General features: G+C 45.8%; 1 protein-coding gene across 15 annotated transcripts in view; it reads left to right on the top strand.

The window, feature by feature from the left end:
* LOC141265129 (ATP-binding cassette sub-family B member 5-like) overlaps positions 1–23825 on the top strand; it is a 401328-nt gene that overhangs the window by 187344 nt on the left and 190159 nt on the right. For all 15 annotated transcript variants that reach the window (XM_073677823.1, XM_073677815.1, XM_073677819.1 and 12 more), the window contains 2 exons: positions 22154–22279; positions 22421–22624. In XM_073677823.1, coding sequence (XP_073533924.1) covers positions 22154–22279; positions 22421–22624 — 330 coding nt within the window. The remainder of the gene's footprint in view (positions 1–22153; positions 22280–22420; positions 22625–23825) is intronic.

Raw genomic sequence — 23825 nt, 5'->3', positions numbered from 1 at the left:
TCTGCTTATTAATGATATACTTGTCAGATGAATTTATGTCCAAACCCATACATTTTATAAAATGCTGTTCCAATGTCTACCTGATCCCCTGTTGCTCCAGCTCCAGGTGGATCCACTCAGTCACTGACGTGGCACCACACTCGCTCACACCCCTGACAGGCTGAGAGGCCCCTTCACTAGCTCCAGTAAAGCTGAACCTTGACGGCCTGGGAGAGCTGCCACCAGTTTCTATTAGATATAAGTCCCCGGTCCGTTAACGGTAATTATATCGGACCAGAAACCCACCCCTGTAGCATGAGGATTAAGCCGAAAAACAGACGTGTGGGTTCATGGATCAAGATAAAAGAGCAGCCCAAGGTTAAATTGTATATTTAATCACCGTAAGGGCACACTAGACATTACACCATATACATAAGTGTTATACATACATAATGGTCAGAGATGCCAACATAACAGCAGTGGTACAAAAGATATAAAGTAGTTAATAATAGTAATTTACCAGTCAGATGAAAGGCCTGGCTTGTGGGGGAGTGGCTGCCACATGGAAGGCTCGTGGGACCCTCTTTCTTTGTTGCAGGACTTCTCCCACACGATGTGTCCTTGCGACCTCACAGGGACGAAAACACGGAGCTAGGGCGGCTGGAGCTCTTAACCTCTCTGAGTCACTCCCCCTCCTGCCACCCTGGCTGCCCCTAAATCTCCACCCCTGGCCTCTCTCAGGTAAAAGCTCTAAAAACTAAAATGGGCTATACTTCCTTAATGTACGGTCCTAGGGAGCTGGTTCTGGTGTCATTGCATCCGGCCGGGCCCCTGCTACGCGTGGATACCAAGCACAGGTATCTCCCTTTCCCTACGCGCTGGACTGTGCTAAAAGCCAGGGTGACATTCATCCGATTCATGTGTTTCCAAAAATCTATTTGGTGCATCACTGGGATGTATTGTGTTCCCATAACTCGGTTTTGAATTATAATTATCTGACACAAAGGACCGCATGGCTTGGGGTCCACAGGTGTTCCTGTGCAGCTCCACAGCTGTGAGGTATTTGTCCCTCCCTGCCTCTCGGCCCCCTCCCTTGCAGAAGTGTCTGGTTTCAGTTTTACACTGTGATCTGTATAATCCCCTGCCAAATAGAGCACAATGATGAACATAGGATTATGTCTTAAATATTCTTCACAGAGGTCATCTTCTTTTTGGCACTTTGGGAGCTGAGGATTTGCCAGTAGCCTTTTGTTAGGTGCAGGGGCGTGATGTATCTAGCTAACCCTAGCTTCGATATGAGTTCATCTTCGCGGGGTATTGTATACACATCAAATTTAGCCCCTTCCTTTGAAAACACCTTTAGGTGGGCTTCAGGGATTCTGACCAGCTTTTAGTTCACCTGTACATGTGGTTCCGTCAGGATTCCATGTTCACCAAGCTGTGTACGTCTTGGCAACTCCGAAAACAGGCCCTGAAGCAGTTCTCAGCACTGTTGTTTCTGGGCCGGTGACAGTATCTCTGCTATGGTGACACTTTTAGTGTAACCTTCTGGTCTGTCCAGCCCACATGGAGTTTCAACTTGGTTTCTCTGTTGCCCTATGTTGACGGATAGCGGCACGAGAGGATTTTGGAAGGGAGAGGTGGTAGCGGTTTACTGGCAGGTGGGACATGATTTACAATATTTTAGGATTTCACAGTGACATCTGGGCCAATAGAACCTCCGCATGACCCATTGTTGAGTTTTGTCTATATGGTCCTGGTACCAATAACTGCTCCACTATCTCCGCCTTCAACTTATTAACCTGATACAATAAATCCCCACTCAACATGAAATAGGGAAATCTGGTGTCAGCCTCGACTCCTGTGTTATGCCGTTTATAACTGTTACCTTATTGAAAGCCTCTTTTAGCATTAGGTCTCTATTAGTGATGAGCAAGCACTAAAATGTTCGGGTACTCGTTCCTCGACTCGAGCAAATTGGACTCCTCAAGTGCTCGACCCGTGCAATGGCCCTAATGTAAGTCTATGGAAAACTCAAGCATTTTTCCAGCCCCCCCCCCCCCGGAGGTCTGCAGGGGGACTAAAAACTGCCCAAATCAATAGGAACAGTGCTCAAATGACATGGAAACAGCATGGGGAAGACTCCTGGAAGCATCTCTGACTTCCAGGTCACTGCTGTGAACAATGTTGTCAGAGTATTATGCCACTTTTACGGACTCACAATAAAACATACAAAAAGAAACCAAAATGAATTTTCCTGGGAAAATGTTAAGGAACATCCTTTCCAGGGTAATGAGTTGTATATAAGGCAAAATAAATTACCAAAAACAAAAATGATTCTCCACACCTTGGGCTATGTTCACACATAGCGTTTTTGCTTTCAACAGTGAAAAATACATTCACCTGTAAATGTAATTTTAATATTTTACTACCTTATCTTGCCATGTCGTGTGTGAGACATGATCAGACACATCCATACAGTGCTTAAAATACATGGGAACAGCATGGGGAACACCCCTGGAAGCATCTCTGACTCCCAGGTCACTGCCTAAAACTGTGGTCATCAGATGTGATCCTATATTGCTACAGACATTTTTGGCAACGTGACAAATTTTAAACTTCATTTACTCCCATACGGCAAGGAATGGGGAAGTGGACATAATGGTGATGGTGCACGCAGAGGCCGAGGCCGTAGGCAACATGAAACTGTGCCTGTTGAGGGAGCGTAACAAACACCCACATCATGTCGAACTACCTTCCCAATTTCTAGAGGGCCGTGGAACACCACTATTGAAACCAGAGCAGTGTGAAAAGGTTGTTGGTTGGATAGCGAATAATGCTTCCAGTCAGTTTGCCACCACCACCAACCTGTCTTCCACACGGTCTGGTCTCAGTAGCCGTGTTTTCTTAGATTCGTGGTTGAAGAATGTGCAGGTCCATGAGATTTTTTTTTACTTGGAGTCGGCATATTCCTCACCCTGATCCTCCTTCCTCCCAGCATTCCTAGTGCCCTGAGACAAGTGATCCCACACTTGGACACTACAAGGAGCTGTTTTGTTTGTTTCCATTTATAAATTCTTGCCTCTCGCCTGGCCTGCTTCAAACAGGGCAACAGAAGATCGCAAGTAGCAATGCCCAAATATTTCAGCAGCCATTGTCACCCGAAGGTGATGGTGGGAAGGTGCAATTACTGTTGTAGTAGGAGGATAATGATGAGACACAATGGAGAGAAAGTCAGGAGTAGGACCAGGGTGTGGAAGTGGAACACAAAGTGGTGGACAATGAAGTCACTGACCCAACTTAGCAAGGGGACATGCAGAGCGAGGACAGCAGCACACATGGGGAGGGAGGCAAGGCACCACAACAAACAGGAACAAGCAGTGCGGTGGCCACAGACACAAGGCGGGCAACTGTTCTCAGGAACACCAACACAACAGAAGTTGCCAGTACAACTGTTAGGTCTTCCTGAGTCTGGTTCTTTTTTAAAGACTGTTTAGATAACTCCAAAAAGGCCATTTGCAACATCTGCCAGGCCAACATCATTAAGAGTACCAAAACTACCAGCCTGACCACCATCAGCATGCTCAGGCACATGACAGAAAAGCACCTGGCTAGCTGGGCCGGAAGCCAGGGTCCAGAAACAGTGTCTGCGGGTGGCACCACTGCCTCTTCCCCTGTTGTGCATGCACGACAATTTCCTGTGCATGGCACATGCGAAGATGCCTCCTGCCCTGCACCTATCATTGCACACTTGCAACCATCACTGTCCACATCCTTGTCCCTGTGCAGCGTTCAGTTGTCCCTACCGCAGTCCTTGGAATGCAAGCGCAAATATGCAGCCAGCCACCCACCCACAAGCCACAATACTAAACTGCCACATTTCTCGACTGCTTGCACTAGAAATTTTGCCTTTTAGTGGAGGCTTAAACTTTCCGCAACCTCAAGGTGTAGTCCCCGCCTTATGCAAGCACGAGTCCCAGAACATTACCCGTACCCTCACCAGCGCAGTTAGTGGGAAGGACTGCCTAACCATAGACACGTGGACAAGTGAATGTGGCCAGGGATGGTACATTTCACTGACACATCACTGGGTTAATATTATGGAAGACCCAGTGGGACCCTTGGACGGAACACGTCTTCCCAATGCATAGGATTGAGGGCTCTGGGTCAATCAAGCTTCAACACAATATTCACAAGGTAGACAACACCAGTAGTCAGTCTCCTAGTCAACGAGCAAACGATTCATGATGATAAAGGCCACCATCTCCTTAGCTTGCTGCTGGTACTTTTCTGTGGAATCAACTTGGCTCCAACCAGTTTTCCAGTGAATTATGGCACTAAGCCATGATAATAGTAGTGCCCCCAATACCAGTAGTGAAGCCATCCACAATTTCCTTCTCAGCAACTTTATTTAGTAGACTGAGTGGCTGGCCAAGTACATTAGTTTCTCACAAAGGAGCTGAAGATACAGTGACAGTAGGTGCCAGTTTCTCCAGCATCTTAGACCGGAGATTAGTTAAGGGAATATATCAGAAGAGATTAGTTCAGAGATATATGGAGGAGAAAGGTTATGGGTGGCTTTGTAGGTCAGTGTTAGTAGTTTGAACTGGATACGCTGGGCAAATGAGAGCCAGTGAAGGGATCTTATAGATTGCTGGTAGTGTTCAGCGAGCATGCTCGACACTGCTCGGTACTTCCCCGAGCATCTCACTACTTGGGATGTTCGGCGAGCACCGAGCATTTTCGGGTTACTCGGGCGGGAGCTCGTGTCTCCGCCCTGCATGTTTTGCACTCTTTAAAAAGCCAATGAATATGCAGGGATTGCCAGCCAGTCACTGTAATGCCGCAGCCATGTTGGTTGTGGGCATTACAGTGATTGGCTGGCCGCACAGCGTCACCTCGAGTATTCAAAACCGGGCGCCGCCATCTTGGACACAGTCACTCCGGGTCAGACAGATTAGGGAGAGTGCTGCTGAGCTAGGGAGAAATCTATACTGCGAAATAGGTAGTGTAGGGTCTCTAAAGCCTGCATAATCAAACAAACAGTCTTTCTGAGGACTAATATCCATCCCAGATATCAGGCAGGCAGGCAGGCTGTATAGGAGACGCAGTGGTTATACCAACAAACACTGCATTACAGTCCTGTGTGCTGCTTCTCCAATTGCTAGACTTAGCCCCAGGTCTCAGGGGCTTTTTTTTCATCTAAATCCTCCTTTTTTTTTTTTTACTCAGTCAGATTGTACAAATACCCGTCTTATTAACCTTTTGGTATCCCCCGCCCAAAAAAAAAAAAAAATTGAGTGTGTCTGTGAGTGTTCAGACACAAATATATCTGTTTAAAATAGTCTGGTTTTGGCCAGATAACTAGAACTGTGGTTTTGCAGTTCTACGGTTCAAATCTCTGTATTATCCACTTTTTTGCCTCTTTTCCATAAAAAAAAACAGTTTGAGTGTCTCGCTGACTGTTCAGACACAAACATATCTGTTTAAAAGATTCTGGTGTAGGCCAGAGAAATAGAACTGTGGTTTTACTCTTCCACGGTTCTAATCTCCTTTTTATTACCCTTTTGCCATTGATAGTGCAAGTGTAAGCTATTTTACTTCATTTACAATGGGCAAGGCGCGTGGCAAGGGACGTGGATCTGGACGTTCTGGTGATGGTGCATGCAGAGGATGGGGATGTGCCCAAGGTGAAAATGTGCCACAACCAACAGCCACATCTTCTCGCTTCCAGTTCTTGACCAAATTACTAGGGAAGCACACAACACCACTATTGCCAACTGATCAGTGTGAGCAGGTTATTAATTGGATAGCAGATAATACTTCAAGTCACCTGGGCACCACCACCTCCTGTCTGTCTTCCACATGGTCAAGTGTTAGTAGCCGTGAGTCTCGACCCTATACTCCTCCTCACCCTGATGCTCCTTCCTCCCACCATGCCGAGTGTCGTCAGACAGCAACTGATCCCACACTTGTACACTCTGAAGAGCTGTTCACTGGTCCATTTCCATATTTGAGCCCCTCGCCTGCTCTGCTTGAAGTGGTGGAAGAGGAGATCCCATGTAGCGATGCCCAAATATTTCAACAGCCACAGCCAGAGGAAGTAGACGCTGGCAATTTGTCATAAGAGTTGGACGATGACGAGACACAATTGCCACGAAGTGACGAGGAGGACCGTGGTGCGGAAGTGTAAGAGGAGGAGGTGGTGGATGATCTAGTAACTGACCCAATGTGGCAGGAGGACACGCAGAGCGAGGCCAGCAGCACACAGGGGGAGGGAGGCAGAGTACCCCAACAGGTAGGAAGAAGCAGTGTGGTGGCCGCAGACAGAAGGCGGGCAACCGTTCCCCGTAACACCAACATGAGGGACGTTGCCAGTACAACCGATAGGTCTTCCAGAGTCTGGAATTTTATAAAAGACTCTGCTGATAACCCCAAAAAAGTCCATTTGTACCACCTGCCATGCCAGCATCAACAGGGGTGACAAAACTACCAGCCTGACCACCACCAGCATGATCAGGCACATGGCAGCAAAGCACCCGACTTTGTGGGGCGAACCCCAGGGTCCACGACCAGTGTCAGCGGGTGTCACCACTGCTTCTTCCGCTGTTGTGCGGGAAAGAGAACCCCCTGTTGTGCGTGTAAGGCAATCCCCTGTCTATACTGCATGCAAAGATGCCCCCTCCTCTCAGTCTTCACTTGTTATGGCAGTTTCTCAAGAAACATCATCAACGTCCACATCCCACCGCAGCGTTCAATTGTCCATATCCCAGACCTTTGAACGAAAGCACAAATTCGCAGCCAACGCCCCACAGGCCACAGTCCTAAATTCGCACATTTCAAGACTGTTTGCGTTGGAAATGCTGCCTTTTAGGTTGGTGAAGATTGAATCCTTCCACAACCTTATGGCAGTGGCCATCCCTCGGTACTCGGTCCCCAGCTGACACTATTTTGCCTGGTGTGCCATCCCCGCACTACACAAGCACATGTCCCAAAACATCTGCCATGCCCTCAACAATGCAGTTACTGGGAGAGTCCACCTGACAACGGACACGTGGACAAGTGCTTGTGGCCAGGAACGGTACATCTCCCTGACGGCACACTGGGTAAACATAGTGGAAGCCGGGACCCAGTCGGACCTTGGGACGGAACACATCCTCCCCACTCCGAGGATTGCGGGCCCTATGTCAGTCAGAGTTGCCCCCACAGTGTACAGCTCCTGCACATCATCCTCCTCCTCCTCCTCCACATGTTCAGCCTCCATCTCAGATATCACCACATCAGTTACAAGCTGGAAGCACTGCAGTACTGCCTCAGCCAAGCGGCAACTGGCTGTGCTGAAACTCATAAGCTTAGGTGATAAACCTCACACTGCTTGAGAGTTGTGGACAGCTGTGAAAGAGCAGGCACATCTGTGGCTGAGACCGCTGAACCTACGTCCAGGCAGGGTCATGTGTAACAATGGCCGTAACCTGGTGGTGGCTCTGTGGCGAGGCGAGATCACACACGTACCATGCCTGGCTCATGTGCTTAACCTCGTGGTTCAGCGGTTTCTTAAATCGTACCCTGAGTTGCCAGATGTGTTCGTCAAAGTACGCCGCCTGTTAGCTCATTTTCAAAAGTCGGCTACTGCTTCCACCGCTCTAGCTGTGTTGCAGTAGCGTTTGCTGCTTCCGGCACACCGACTGGTGTGTGATGTCCCCACAAGTTTTAACTCTACCCTCCACATGTTGCAAAGGATTCGTGAGCAGAAGAGAGCAGTTGTGGAGTACCAGCTGCAACAAGGCCATCGATATTCAGGTCAGACTCCGCACATAAGACCTCAGGAGTGGACCTGGATGTCTGACATATGTACCATCCTGACAAACTTTGAGGAGTCCACCAAGATGGTGAGTGGTGATGACGCCATCATTAGCCTCAGCATCCCACTTGTCTGTCTTTTGCAACGCTCTCTGCAGAGAATTAAAGAGGAGGCATTGCAGCCAGAGTATGATGAGATTGTTATGTTCTGCTACCAGAGCTAAGGAAAGAGAGGAGATCTGTCCCTACGATAGAACTCCGCTTAATCTTTACGATGTAACAGGGAACCTGATCCTGCGATCAGACCTGCTAAAGTCCTAAGCTAGTCTGTACGGAGACCTATAGATGTGAGGAAGGAATCCCTACAAGTACTAAGGACTGGGAGGAATATGGGACACCTCCTAACAGAAATAGTAGCAGACAGACGAACAAACAAAATATATAGAACATAGAGGTCAATAGACCAAGCAAACTAACAGAGCAAGACACAGAGCACAGGCTAGCTAGAAAGTAGATATACAATGAAGTCCAGCAAAGCCAGAAGGGCGGAGCAGGATTAAATAGGCCAACAAGGTCATGTGACCAGCAAAGGAAAAAAAACTAAGAGCAAGGTTCTAACAGTACCCCCCCCCCCTTCTAAGAGGATCCTCGGATCCCCTAGGACCAGGCTTATCAGGAAATCTCCTGTGAAACGCTCTGATAAGTCTGGACGCGGAAACATCATCCGACCTCACCCAAGAGTTATCCTCGGGACCGAAACCTTTCCAGGCCACAAGATACTGCAAACTACCTCTATACCGTCTAGAGTTAAGGATGCGAGAAATTTCATATTCCCCGTCCTCCACCACCGGAGGAACAGAGGCAGAGGCGTCACAATCCGATACAACAGCTTTTTTCAACAGAGAGACATGAAATACCGGATTAATTCTCCAGGAGGTAGGAACCTCCAACCTAACAGCAGATTGGTTGACAACCTGAAGCACCTTAAAGGGCCCTACAAACTTGGGACCCAATTTCTTTGAAGGAATCCTCAACCGCAGATTCCTAGAGGACAACCAAACCATGTCACCAACAGCGAACAAAACCTCCTGTCGTTTCCTATCAAAGTAGTCTTTAGATTTTCTGTTGGCCTCCTGAAGATTACCACGCACATCCGTCCAAACTCTCTCCAAATCACCGGAAAAATTCTCCTCCTCAGGCACGGCAGATCCCAACTTGGAGAACGACCCAAACGACGGATGTCTCCCAGAACAACAAAAAAAAGGCGAACAACCAGCAGAAGAAGATGTATGATTGTTCAGAGCAAATTCAGCAAGTGGCAGAAACTCAGACCACCCCTCTTGATTGTCTGCCACAAAACAACGCAAGAACTGCTCAACATCCTGGTTTTTCCTTTCTGTCTGGCCATTAGATTCAGGATGATATCCGGACGAGAACGACAAATGAACTCCCAACCTATCACAAAAGGCACGCCAAAAACGAGCCACGAACTGAGGACCCCTATCAGAAACAATGTCAGTAGGAGCGCCATGAAGTCTGACAATTTCCTTGACAAAGGCCTTAGCGAGAGTTTTAGCGCAGGGCAGTTTGACGAAAGGAACCAAGTGACACATCTTGCTAAAACGGTCCACGACCACCCAGATGACAGTAAAACCCTCAGAGGGGGGAAGGTCAGTTATAAAGTCCATAGCCAAATGTGTCCAAGGAGCACTGGGAACCTCCAAAGGACAAAGCAACCCCGCAGCAGGAGTATGTGAGGACTTAGATCTAGCACATATAGTACATTGACGCACCCACTTAATGACTTCCTCCTGCCATCCAGGCCACCAAAAACTGCGACCCACCAGTCTCTTGGTCTCAGAGATTCCGGGATGACCTGCCAACCGAGATTCGTGACACTCAACAAACAAATCTCTCTTAAAGGTCCCAGGCACAAACAACCTCCCATGAGGAGTGTTAGAAGGGGCATTCTCCTGTGCTTTAAGAATCTCATTTTCCAAAACGGAGTCCAAAGCAGCTATCACAACACCTTCTTGTAAAATGTTCTCCTCTTTCTCAGCACCGACTATGGGAGAAAAACTGCGAGACAAGGCATCCGCCTTAACATTCTTAGTACCAGGGATGTAAGTAACGGAGAAATTAAACCGCGAGAAAAACAGTGCCCACCTAGCCTGATGGGCATTCAGGCGCTTGGCAGCATCAAGATATATCAGATTTTTATGATCCGTAAGAACCTGAACGGGAAATTCCGCACCTTCCAAGAAGTGGCACCAGTGTTCAAATGCGAGTTTAATAGCCAATAATTCCCGATTACCAATATCGTAATTCAGTTCAGTCTCCGAAAATTTTTTTGAAAAAAAGGCACAGGGATGTAATCCATCCCCGTTATCCTGAGACAATACTGCGCCAACCCCCACAGTGGAAGCATCAACCTCAACCAAAAACGGCCTAGTAACATCAGGCTGCATAAGGATGGGAGCAGAGGTGAACCTCTCCTTGAGATACACAAAAGCTTCAATGGCCTCAGAAGACCACTGAACCGCATCAGCACCTTTCCTGGTGAGATCAGTCAGAGGTTTGACAATACTAGAAAAAATTTTTATGAATTTTCTATAGTAATTGGCGAAACCCAAAAACCTCTGTATCGATTTCAAACCAATAGGCCTAGGCCATTCCTGCACAGCCTGAACCTTAACCGGATCCATCTCAAAACCTTTGCTGGAGATAATGTAGCCCAAAAAACTAATTCTCTGTACAACGAACTCACATTTCTCCAGCTTAGCAAAAAGCGAATTGTCCATTAATAACTGTAATACCTCACGCACGCTCCGCCAATGAGACTCCAGATCCGGCGAATAAATCAAAATGTCATCCAAATACACAACCACATTTTTACCGATCAAAGGTCTAAGGATGTCATTAATCAGATTCTGAAAAAATGCAGGAGCATTAGTAAGACCAAAAGGCATAACCAGATTCTCAAAATGACCCACAGGAGTGTTAAAAGCAGTCTTCCATTCGTCACCCTCCTTCATGCGCAACAGATTGTATGCCCCCTTAAGGTCAATTTTAGAGAACCACTTGGCCCCCATTAACTGGTTAAACAGATCAGGAATCAATGGCAGTGGGTAAGGATTGCGTACAGTAATTTTGTTAATCTCACGAAAATCCAGACAAGGACTTAAACCGCCGTCCTTTTTTTTTACAAAAAAAAATCCAACCGCCACAGGAGACTTAGAGGGCCTAATGTGACCGGCGGCCAAACTTGTCTGTATGTATTCCTCCAAAGCCTTCCTCTCAGGAATAGTAAGGTTAAATAAACGACTTTTAGGAAGAGTCGCTCCAGGGACAAATTCAATAGAACAATCATAGTCTCTATGGGGAGGCAAAACCTGCGATTCCTTCTCAGAAAAAACTCTCCAAAAATCCTGAATAGGAACAGGCAATTCTCCCCTATCCAAAGCTGCAATACGCCCATTACAACACTTGTCATAACATTTATGGCTCGAGGATTTAATTTCACTGGTAGACCAATCCAGTACAGGATTGTGAAATTTTAACCAGGGCAATCCCAATATTACTGGAGAAGGCAAGTTATTCAACACTACCAAATCCAATTTCTCATGGTGAACACCATTAATAGTGAGAGGAAATTCACAGACCTTGAGAGTAATATTCTTCAAAGGGGAACCATCCACAGAAACCACAGCAATGGGGGATGATAAAGGTTCAGGTTTTAAATTGAGTCTTTCCACGAATCCCCCATCAATAACATTCAGAGTAGACCCACAATCGACAAACACCCGAAATTCCATTAATTTTTCCTGAGCAATCGTGGAAGCAGCTAAAAATACACCCTTGGAATTTAAACAGGCAATACGGGCATGACTGACCATTTTTTTTTCTTTCTTCATACGAAGCTCACAGCCTTTAATCAAATGACCAGATTTTCCGCAATAGAAACACAAGCCTTCAAAAAATCGACGGTCTTTTTCTTGAGAGCGAGGTGCCACCGATCCAATCTCCATCGGTTCACCATTGTTAGTACACACATTCTCATAACCAGAAACTGACATAGCAGAGGATTTGCTCTCATTAACCCTTGCACGCAGTCTTCTATCCACCCGTATAGCTAATTGCATAGCCTGTTGCAAATCTTCAGGTGTAGGATAAGCAATTAGCAGGTCTTTAACCCTTTCACTGAGCCCAGCAAGAAATAGACTTTTCAGAGCAGAATCGTTCCACCCTGTTTGAGTAGACCAACGACGGAAATGAGTACAATATTTTTCCACATTACCTGATCCTTGTTTTAAACGTCTCAACTCAGTCTCAGCTGATGCGACACGGTCAGGATCATCATATAATAGTCCCAAAGCAGAAAAAAAACTATCCACTGATCTGAAGCATGTATCACTAGGTTGCAAAGAAAAGGCACACTCCTGAGGCTCTTTGCGCAAAAGTGACATTATGAACCCTACGCGCTGGGATTCATCCCCAGAGGACTTAGGTCTCAAACGAAAATACAATAAGCAAGCATTTTTGAATGAAAAAAATTCTCGGTGTTCACCAAAAAATAAATCCGGCAAACATACCTTAGGCTCCAAGAAATGTGCTCCAGGACAGTTACTCACGTGCTGACGGAGCTCGGCCACCTCCAGAGAGAGTCCCTGCAGGCGATGAACCAAATCCTGAACCGACACCATGATGGAACAGAAAAATCTTTCCTTAGAGAATTTGCAGGCTGGACTTACTGTTATGTTCTGCTACCAGAGCTAAGGAAAGAGAGGAGATCTGTCCCTACGATAGAACTCAGCTTAATCCCTATGATGTAACAGGGAACCTGATCCTGCGATCAGACCTGCTAAAGTCCTAAGCTAGTCTGTACGGAGACCTATAGATGTGAGGAAGGAATCCCTACAAGTACTAAGGACTGGGAGGAATATGGGACACCTCCTAACAGAAATAGTAGCAGACAGACGAACAAACAAAATATATAGAACATAGAGGTCAATAGACCAAGCAAACTAACAGAGCAAGACACAGAGCACAGGCTAGCTAGAAAGTAGATATACAATGAAGTCCAGCAAAGCCAGAAGGGCGGAGCAGGATTAAATAGGCCAACAAGGTCATGTGACCAGCAAAGGAAAAAAAACTAAGAGCAAGGTTCTAACAGAGATAGATTAAGAAGCCGTAGCGGGCGATTACTAACAGCCCAGCCTCCTCTCATCCCAACGTGCATTGGGGGACAATGAGGGAGGGGGAGGAATAACAGGAGCTGGTATCATGCGCTGTAGATGGTAGTACCTGTACAACTGTCATACTGTCGGTTCAGCGTGGGTGGCCTGAGGACAGGGGGGAGGAATAGGAGAGCATGGTCAGTCGTCATCTTGGTGAGGACACGGAAGTCTTGTCCGTTACCAGTCTGGCACGCATGGCTGACTTTGTTACGCTGCCTTAACCATGACCCTCGCGTTGTCAAAATGTTGGGTGACAGTCATTACTGGTTGGTGACACTTTTAGACCCCCACTACAAGGAGAACTTTCACTCTCTTATTCCTGAGGCTTAGAGGTCTACAAAAATGGGGCAGTACCAAAGGCCCTTGCTGCAGAACTGTTAAAAAAATTCCCATCTGAACACGCTAGCGGCAGAGGTCACTGTTCGTTGCCCAACCAAGGCGTACAGGCGAGAGAGGCGCAACTTCAATCCAGCGGAGGCAGGGGAACACTGTCAACGTTCTGGGACAGTTTTCTGAGACCCGCCCAGCTTACAGGCCTTGAGGCGTGGGGTACTCTCACAAGGAGTGGAAAGTTTCAAAAGATGGTGAGGGAGTACCTCGCTGACCGTACCAGCGTCCTCCGTGATTCCTCTGTGCCTTTTAATTATTGGGTATCCAAGCTGGACACTTAGAATGAACTCGCTCTGTACGCCTTGGAGGTCCTGGCCTGCCCTGCCGCTAGCGTGTTATCAGAGCGTGTTTTTAGTGCCGCTGGGGGAATAATAACTGATACGCGCACTCTCCTGTCAACTGACAATGCTGACAAGTTGACCCTTATCAAAATGAACAAGGGCTGGATTGGGCCAGACTTCTCATTACCACCAAATGACAGCAGAGTAACATAAAATCAAATCCACTGTGTTATTTCGGGAGGTGTATTCCCATGCACCGCTTCACACCCACACATGGGTATACGCTTCCTCATTTCGGCTGTTTTTTGCTCTTTTCCTTATCCTCAGCCTCCACCACCACTATACCACCAGGGTGACCGTGATTCGTGTTGCCAGCATTACAAGTTCCTCCCTCCTAATTTTTGGCAGCTTTTGCTTGGAAGGCATAGGCAAAGACTATGGGAGACCCATTCCACAATAATGGGAATAATGTTTTTAATATGCTGTACTGCATGGCTGTTACGCTTGCGCCCGGACTGACTGACGTGAGCGTGATTAGTGATCCCACTGGACCATGAACCGAGGAGTTTCTGGAGGGGTGTAACTAAATATCAACCCGGTCCGACCAAGGTTGCACGGCGGTGAACAAGCAGAGCGGAGCAAAACCGCAGGTGCGGTGAACAAGCAGAGCGGAGCAAAACCGCAGGTGCGGTGAACAAGCAGAGCGGAGCAAAACCGCAGGTGCGGTAAACAAGCGGAGCAGAGCGGAACCGCCGGAGCGGTGAACAAGTAGAGCAGAACAGAACTGCAGGTGCGGTAAACAAGCGGAGCAGAGCGGAACCGCCGGAGCGGTGAACAAGCAGAGCAGAACAGAATCACAGGTGCGGTAAACAAGCGGGAAGAGCGGAACTGCCGGAGCGGTGAACAAGCAGAGCAGAACAGAGCAGAAGGAGAAGGCACACAGGACAGGGCTCTGTTCACATGGAACACAGGAAAATACAGGAAGATGGTTAGAACATAGGAGGTTAATATGGAGGCAGGGAAAGGGGACAAGCAGAACCAGATTCACACAAGGTACTTACAATGAAGTAGCGAGTGGACACAAAACTCACAAACAGAAGTACAGAGACAACGAGATGGAGTTAGGTGCAGGTTCAGAAACTGCAGGAAAAGGGAAGGTACGGACATAGAGAGAAAAAAGTATTGGGCTAGGACACTGTTCAGACAGGAACTGAACCGGGAACAAGATACAGGAGCAAGCCTGGGAACTCAGCCCCCAGGGTTGCAGAAACAGACTAGAAGTCAGAGACACAGGTAGCGGCCCTGGGTACTTAGCCCCCAGGGTGGCGGGAACAGACTAAAAGGTCAGAGGTACAGGTAGCGACCCAGGGTACTCAGTTCCCAGGGTGGCAGAACAGACTAGATACCGGACAGGACCTGGCAACTCAGTTGCAAAAGACAAACTGAGTGAAAGTGTTGCTCAGGCACCTCCTACTGGGTGGAGGGGGTTTAAGTATCCAGTGACTCACAGCAATAAGCTGGGGACGCATTAGGACTGTGCACACAGTAGCTATAAGAAACAAGCAGAAAGCCGCGCAGATGCCCTAAGCAATCAGACAAGAGACATGGACGCAGCAGATACTGGATCAAAGAGTGCAGCATGGACTGACAGGTAAGATTGCAGTCTTGCATGGTGGGAGATGGTGCACCATGCAAGCAAGCCACCAGGGATGTTACAGTGGCTCTTGTAAGGGGCATTAAAACCGTCTTAAACTACTGTGACCTCCACGTCTCTACCAAGGGTCATTGATATTGTCTTTTTATTCCACTAGGACCTCCACGTCTCTTCGAAGGGGCATTAAAACCGTCTTGTTAAACCACTCTGTACTCCACGTCTTTTCCAAGGGGCATTAAAATCATCTTGTTAAGCTACTGTGACCTCCACGTCTCTTCCAAGGGGCATTGATATTGTCTTTTTATTCCACTGCGACCACCACCACTCTTCCAAGGGGCATTGATATTATCTTTTTATTCCACTGCGACCTCCACCACTCTTCCAAGGGGCATTGATGTTGTCTTTTTATTCCACTGGGACCTCCACAGCTTTTCCAAGGGGCATTGAAATGTTGTTTTTAATTACCTCTAACCTCCACGACTCTTCCAACGGGCATTGCATTTCCTCCTAATTTTAGTCAGCTTTTGCTTTTCAATACATATGCGAACACTAAGGGAGACCCACTCCCCAATAATGGGTAGAAGGTTTTTAGTACGCTGTAATCCACGTCTGTTTCAAGGGGCATTGCAGTTCCTCATAATTTTTGGAAAGCCTTCCATTCACTGCTTAGGCCAACAGTGTACGGGAGACACAGTTGCTATAAATGGAAAAAACGGTTTAGTTAAGGCCTTCTGACCTCCATGTCACTTTCAAGGGGCATTGGAGTGCCTGCAAATTTTTGGTAGGCATTGCACTCACTGTATGCCCTATAACTGTGTAGCCAAACCGCTCCTTTTGGTACAGAAACATATCCTACAAGACATGTGTGGTTGACTAGCCGGATATTGATGTGAATAGTCCCTGTTCCTCCTGCTCTTTCTCCTTTGCCACCACCTCATCCATCATTCATCACCTGAAGCTTTGTTTTAATGGGAGTCATAGAACTGGGATAGTAGCAAGAAAACATCCAGCAATCCTCGGAGGAGGTAGGATATGCGCCAAAACGCTGACCACCTCAGGCCTAGCCGCTACTACATACATCCGCTTGCATTCTTAGGAACAGAAAGCTAAGGAGATGGATGGCCTCATGATCATGAATAATTTACTCATTGTGTAGGAGGCCGACCACTGCTGCTGTCTACCTTCTGAACTTTGTGTTGAAGCCTGATTGACCCAGGATCCGCAATCCTCTATGTCTGGAGGATGTCTTGCATCCCAGTATCCAACTGTGTCCCGGCTTCCACAATATTAACCCAGTGTGAAGGCGTCAGTGAGATGGACCATCCCTGGCCACATTCACTTGTCCACGTGTTTGTGGTTAGGCTGTCCTTCCCACTAAATGCACTGGGGAGGGCACAGGTAATGTTTTGGTATGTGCGCTTGTGTATAAGGTGCACCGGGACAAATGGGGGCGGCTGGGGACCGTTTATGGACACCCAGCTGCCCCCAGGCGGCTGGGGACCGTGTGTGGACACCCGGCTGCCAGGCGGCTGGGGACTGAGTATGGATACCAGGCCGCCGACGCAGCCATGACGTGGTGGCCAGATTCCGCCTCCACATACCTAAAAGGCCCAATTTCAAGTGCAAGCAAGCAAGAAGTATGGTATTGCAGCCTGGGGGTGGGTGGGAGGCAGGCTGCATACTTGCGCTTGCATTGCAAGGAAGGGGGGAGGTACAATTGAACACTGCCCTGGGACAGGGTCTTGCACGGGGATAGTTGCAAGTCTGCATCTTCTGATGCGGCAAGGATCACTTCTAATGAGCACACTTTTAGGCAGTGCCCTGGATGTCAGAGATGCTTCCAGGGGTCTTCCGCATGCTGTTCCCATGTCTTTTCAGCACTGTATGCATGTGTCACACAGCACATAGCCAGATAAGGATGTTCCTTAACATATTTCACAGGAAAACAGTTTCAGTTTCGTTTTTGAATGTTTTATTGTGAGCCCGTAAAAGTGGCTTAATACCTCTGACCACGTTGTTGACAGCAGTGACCTGGGGGTCAGAAATGCTTCCTGGGGCGATCCCCATGCTGTCCCATGTCATTTGAGCACTGTCACTATCGTTTTGGGCACTTTTTAGGCTTTCTACAGACTGCCGGGGGTTCTGCCGCAAAAATGCTCGGGTCTCCCATAGACTAACATTGGGCTCGTTGCTCGGGTCGAGCACCCGAGTATCACGGTAAGCTCGGCCCGAGCTTCAAACACCCGAGCATTTTATTGCTTGATCAACACTAATTGCTGAAGCTAGTCCACAGTAAAAAAGCAGCCATAGAGTGTCCGGGAACCTTCCCATGCACTTTTCTTTGCAAGGGCTGCTTCTCGGGAGGGTTGGACGGGCCCACCAGAGAACCGGAGAGTCCTCCTGTGGGCACTGGGTTCTCCTTCAGGAGAGTTCATTGCGCAAACATTGCAGCTGCTATGGGGCTCTTGAGTTGGGGAGAAAGGTGGGCCCCAATGTTCTTCAGTCTGAGACTGCTTCTCGGTGACAGCTGTACACCACAGCCATATGTTTTAGCTCGGTGAAAGGACTGGCATAGAGGTAAACCGTATCTGTCATTTCTCCACCACCAGGTTCCTGACATTGTCACACATGACCATGCCTGGCAGTATGTTCAGCTGAGAGAGCCACATATCTGCCTGCTGTGTTACAGTTTTCAACAACTCTGCAGCGGTGTGTAGTTTGTCTCCTAAGCATAAGCATATTATCATCAGCACAGCCTGTTGCCACTTGGCCAAGGCAGTGCTGCAGTGCTTCAAGCTTGTGCCTTATGTGGTCATTTCGGAGATGGAGGCCGAACAGGAGGAGGAGGAGGAGGTGGAGGAGGTGCAGGAGCTAAACAATGTGATTACATTGAGGTTTCATTGGCGAGTCAAGTTTTTATATTAAAGATCCTACTGTGTATTTCATTTTTTTTTACTTCTCTTCAAATGTGTATTGGAGTGTGTCCTAATTTTTGGCAGCCCTTGAATTTGCTGCATATGCAATAACAGTATAGGAGACTCACTCCTTAATAATGGGAAGGACAATTCAAATAGATTAAATATTCTAGAATATTAACTGTCTTTTCTGAAATTTGTTTACGTGTGAGTTATCGCAGTATGGATAGCGTATTACATTGATCCAGCCAGATATTATTGCGGTATACTGTGTGCTGCTGGTGCTGCCAAAAAATTTTAAAATCTATTTTATTCCCTATCAATAACGCTGTTAGATGCATGTACAATAGGGACAGATGCTAGGTGGTATCATCAGATCCAGATGAGTGTTCATTCTGGTCGCATAAATGTCTTCCACAGTCCATAACTTTTTTTTTTGTTTATTATTTCTTTTGGCCTTACATACAAGTCATTACCCTGGAAAGAATGTTTCTTAACATTTCTTCCATTTTAGCTTGTTTTTTGTATGTTTTTTTCTTATTGCTAGTCCGTAAAAGTGGAGTGATACTCTGACAACATCGTTTACAGATATGCTATTTGTCAGCAACCAACTGTGAATAGGTTTGAACCCACAACTGCAATACTTTAAATGGAGTGTAATATTTGACATTCTCACAAAAATTGCTGGATTATTAGGGCAGTCATATGAGATCACGTCTGATGACCACAGTTTCAGGCAGCCACCTAATAGTATGGTATTTGTCAGCAATCAAGTGGCAATCGTTTGGAACAACATACACCTGGCAGACTTTAAATGCAGTGTGATATGTGACACATTCCTAAAAATTTCTGTATTATTACGGCAGTATTATGGGATCACGTCTGATGGCCACAGTTTCACGCAGTTGCCTAATAGTATTGTATTTGTCAGCAACCAAGTGTCAATTTGTTCAACAAAACACAGATGGCTGACTTTAAATGCAATGTAATATTTGGCACGTTCCATAAAATTTCTGTATTATTATGGCAGTCATATGGGATCACATCTAATCATTGAAAAAGTTTCTCTGCTTCCACAATACAGTAATGCAAATAAAATAAAAAAAAATCCTGCTGTATTCTGCTAACAAGCAAATGGAGGAGCAAATTGGTGTACTCTGGATTCCTTTTTAAGCAAGTAATCAGAATTAAGATAAAAAAAAAATTAGCCCTGGCTCCTGATATCTGGGGCTATGTCTATTGATATCTGTAACAGCAGGAGCAGACAGAAGGTTCAATGGACCCTCTTGTGCTGTATACACTGGTGCTCATCACTAGTCTCTATATTGCGTGAACCCCAATTTTTTTCTGGTCACCCCTATCTCAGAAATGTCTGCTCCAGGGAATACTACTGAAGACTAGAGACAATTCCTTGGGGAAAGGCATGCTGAGAGACATAACATACTGTGAGACATGAGATGTCGACAAGGAGCCTCCTGTTCTACTGCCCATGTCTGCAAAAGCATTACATCTGGTAATGGCATCATTCATCTCATTATGGGCAAGATATTTGAATAAGTATGGGCAACAGAATGGCACCCACCTGTTCTTTTACTAAGAAGAGATTAGCAATTTGGTTGCAAGCGATCAGAAATCCATCTCTGCAGCCACAGATTACCAAAAACCATTGAATATTTCAATCCTTTATCAAAAGATGGTAATTTGCTGAGGCACAGACTGTTTAATGCACCACCTCTACATCTGTCCAATTTTATTTATTGCACGTGAAAGCAAATTATAGGTTGGCAAATTTCATAATGGCCATTATTCACTAATTGAACAGAAGACCAGAGGTGTCCTTATCACAATACATGGTAGAAACTCTTACAGGAGCCATTACAAATTATCTCAAATGGATCAGTGCCCCCCTTTCTCACCACCACTGATTTAACTACCTCTTGTCTAGTTTGAAACCATAGATTGAATTTTGTCCGTCACAGTGACTCCATGATGCCGCAGCCAGATTGTCGGGCTTACAATTCTGCTGTAATGTGCCTCCTCAGTTATTTGCCTATTTATATTACTTAGATGTTTTTTGATATTGATAATAAAAGAAAGATGTGTTTCTTTTGTGAATGTCTGGATACAGTCTTCCTCATTTTGTGTGTAGTACAAAGCTAAGTAATAGCACTGCTCGTTGGGGACTCACCCATACAGTAGCTGCACCCCCAAAGTTCAGGTAAAATATGTCTGGGGAGTTGGAAAATGAGTTTTACTTTTTTTGTTATTTTAGACCAATAGCAGCTATTTATAAAGCATAAAAATATGGAATTGTACCTTTAGTTTAAATGTACTTCAATATGGACACATAAACAATATGTCACGGGAAGTCACGGGTGTGTCAGAAGTGACAGACTGTCGCCCTGCAGTATTTGCAGGAGATCTGTTTGGCATTCCAGACATCTTCTTAGAGGCTGTCTCGAGGACCTAGCGGCTACCTTCCTCTGGCTAATTAACTCCCTGGTATGGGTGTATAAATACCTGATGCGTACAGAGGGAGGTGCTAGCGATATTCATTACTCCTTGTGAGACTTCAGCAAGAGAAGTACTTCTTCCTCTCTGGTGTTTGAGGACGTGTGCGCATTTGTCGAGGAGTCATCTAAAAGCTAAGCGATTTCCCCTGTTTGTCTTTCCTTTTTGTCTTTAGAGTTCAGTGGAGATCGACTAGTGCTCATCTCCTCCCTTCCCTAGCCTGAATCTAATGCCAGGGAAAGACTGGGCGAGGAACGCGTGCGGAGATTGGTTAAGAGCAAATATAGGGTCAATAGTTGAGACAGGGCGACACTAGACCAGACTAGGAGGTCTCCACTCCCCCACCTTTCCCTAGTGTCTGGGCTCCCTTTCCCTCTTCACTCTGTGTTGTACTAAGTCTTTCCCACACCTAGTGTGACACGGGGAGACCTCAACAGAGAGGGGCTAAAAGATTGCGGCGTCTGGTTACAGGAACTACTGCACTGATTAGAACTGCTTCACCATCCTATTAAACAGTGCAGGTTTTCCTTGCTCTGTCATTGCAAGTGTTAATCAGTTCAGTTGATCTCCTGGAGCTCTTCATCCTGAATTGTCTCAGCTGTTCTGTGTTGGCCACTCCCCTCTGGTATATATGCTTGTCACTGTCACAAGGAGTTGCTAATGATAGTGATTCTACTTTCTGGTTTGGAGTTGAATGAGAAGTTCAGTATTTGGAGTAGGCGGTTGGAGAGTTTTTCAGGAGATTGCTGCGTGGAGTTGGTCTGCATGATTTTCATTATCCTTTCCCATTTGGTTTGTGCCTTCTATTCATCCCATTTCCCACTCTGTTGTTTTGTGAGTGTATTTGTATGATTGTAGTTTTATTTTGTCCCTGTATGTTAACCCCCTGCTTTTGTAGTTAGTGTTTTCAAATACACTTTGACCTCACACCTTCTTGGGTGGGATGAAACAGATAAGAGTTAAGATAGGAACATAGCAAGGTATGAGACCCTGGCGTCTCCACCATCCAGGGTAATCCGGGGAACAGGGATAGCCTAGGATTCCCCTAGTTCATGCAAAGGGAAAGAAATTCCAGCATATTGGTCTTCTGTAAAAGAATCAACTTTATTGGTAAAATTTAAAATAAATCCAATATCAATCCATAGTCACAACCGCACCAAGGGTTAGGAGGATATTTGTCAAACGTGTTTCGGATAGTGATCCTTAATCAATGCAATCATTTATCATTAGGTAGGGATTAGGTAGGTGCCTATAGTCCCTTGTCACTATGTGATATAATATCTAGTAAGGCTTTTACGTTCACCCCTTAAAAAACTCTAAATTGCTCAAACATTTTTTTTGTTTTCATTTTATATTATAATAATGTTAAACTAATTTATTTTTAAGGTTTTAAATGGACTAAATGTAAAAGTTAAATCAGGACAGACTGTGGCACTGGTTGGACACAGTGGATGTGGAAAAAGCACCACAGTGCAGCTTCTACAGAGACTTTATGACCCACAACAAGGATCGGTAATAACTTTTCTCTCTTGTTCAATTCCTGGATAAGGGTTTATGTTAAAATTCTCTACTTTTAGAAATTAAAATGGAAAAAAACACATTTTTTTTAATGTTGCTCCACTAATTCAGACCTTGCCTGCTTTGTTGTTGTAGATAATAGTTGATGGTCATGATATAAGATCTCTGAATGTAAGACATTACAGAGAATTTATCGGAGTGGTCAGCCAGGAGCCTATTTTGTTTGGAACATCTATTAGGAAGAATATCAAATACGGGAGAGAAAATGTTACTGATGAGGAAATTGAAGCTGCAGCCAAAGAAGCTAATGCCTATGACTTCATTATAGCACTGCCTGAGGTAAGTAATCAATGGCAGCATTTAGGATGATAAAATACAACTTGATACAAGTCAGTGCCTGAGAAAACCTGAATATATAGATACATTGCAAGCACACTGCATGTCTCTGGAAATAAGTTCTGATTTGGGTGAGACAGTGGGTGTTGGACACTTAGATGTTTCCACTACTTTTAATAATAATCCACATAAATGATTAAAACACATATATAAAAATGCTGAGACTGGGGACATGTGTGCCACTGGGAAACTTACCAGCAAAGTTGTAACCCTCACACTGTTATTGAAGATTAATGAGATGCTCATGAAAAAGCTAATTGGGGTGCAATAGTTCAATATTTTAGGAATTAATTGTATTCCATGAAGAGGTTTGATAAATTACAAAATGTATTGAGAACTTTCCATTTGCATGTTAGATTGCAGAGTGTCTCATAGTTTTTGTCAACCTGATGTCCAGTCCATTCACTCCTTTGTCAATGACATCAGTGTGTAAATCACAGGATGACAAGGGTGTTCAGCTCTGTACTATTTATTGTATTTATTTATGAATTTGAAGAGGACTTGCTGGGTTTTTCCTTGACTTAAACGAGTATTCTCAAGATATTAAATTGCTTTAATTTTTTAGACAGCATGAAAATAAGCAAGTTTTCAACTGCTTTGCTTTTTTTATCTGACATCATTCTCCGGCAACAAGAGCTTTTAATTTTCATAATGTACAGCTCGCTTCCATGGGGCCTGACCAGCCAATGCCTGCCCAGACCATAGCCAGTGTGTGCAGTAATTACATTATAGGAGAGAAGTTAACTCTTAAAATATCAGACAGCTCTCTCCAGCCCATATACAGCAGTTAGCTGTTCACTTCCCTCCTTCGCTCTTTCAATTCCTGACCAAGCTGCTGTTATAAGAATTAATCTTATCAATCCTGTGGAATCATAATTTTTGATAAACAGATCTCACTGTCCCTCTCAAGATGTGTCCTTCCCAAGCACTCTCAGCTCTGCTGTACTGCCCCCCACACTGCCTGTCTGGAACTGTGTCAGTAATCACTCAAAAGGCTTATACATTCACATATGCTTTGTGTACAGCAGACATAATTGTGACATATCTCTGGACAGGGGGAGGGGCAGTACAGCAAAGCTGATGTGACTAAAGGAAAGGAGAGCTGATAGAAGGGTTGTAATGTGGCATAGTTAAACTCAGCTGT

The sequence above is a fragment of the Phyllobates terribilis genome, unplaced genomic scaffold (genome assembly GCF_046119375.1).
Source record: "Phyllobates terribilis strain yellow unplaced genomic scaffold, ASM4611937v1 Scaffold_4__5_contigs__length_816908805, whole genome shotgun sequence".
In the NCBI taxonomy this organism is placed as follows: domain Eukaryota; kingdom Metazoa; phylum Chordata; class Amphibia; order Anura; family Dendrobatidae; genus Phyllobates; species Phyllobates terribilis.
Note: the sequence above shows the minus strand (reverse complement) of the source record. Positions and strands in the feature narration are given on the sequence as shown.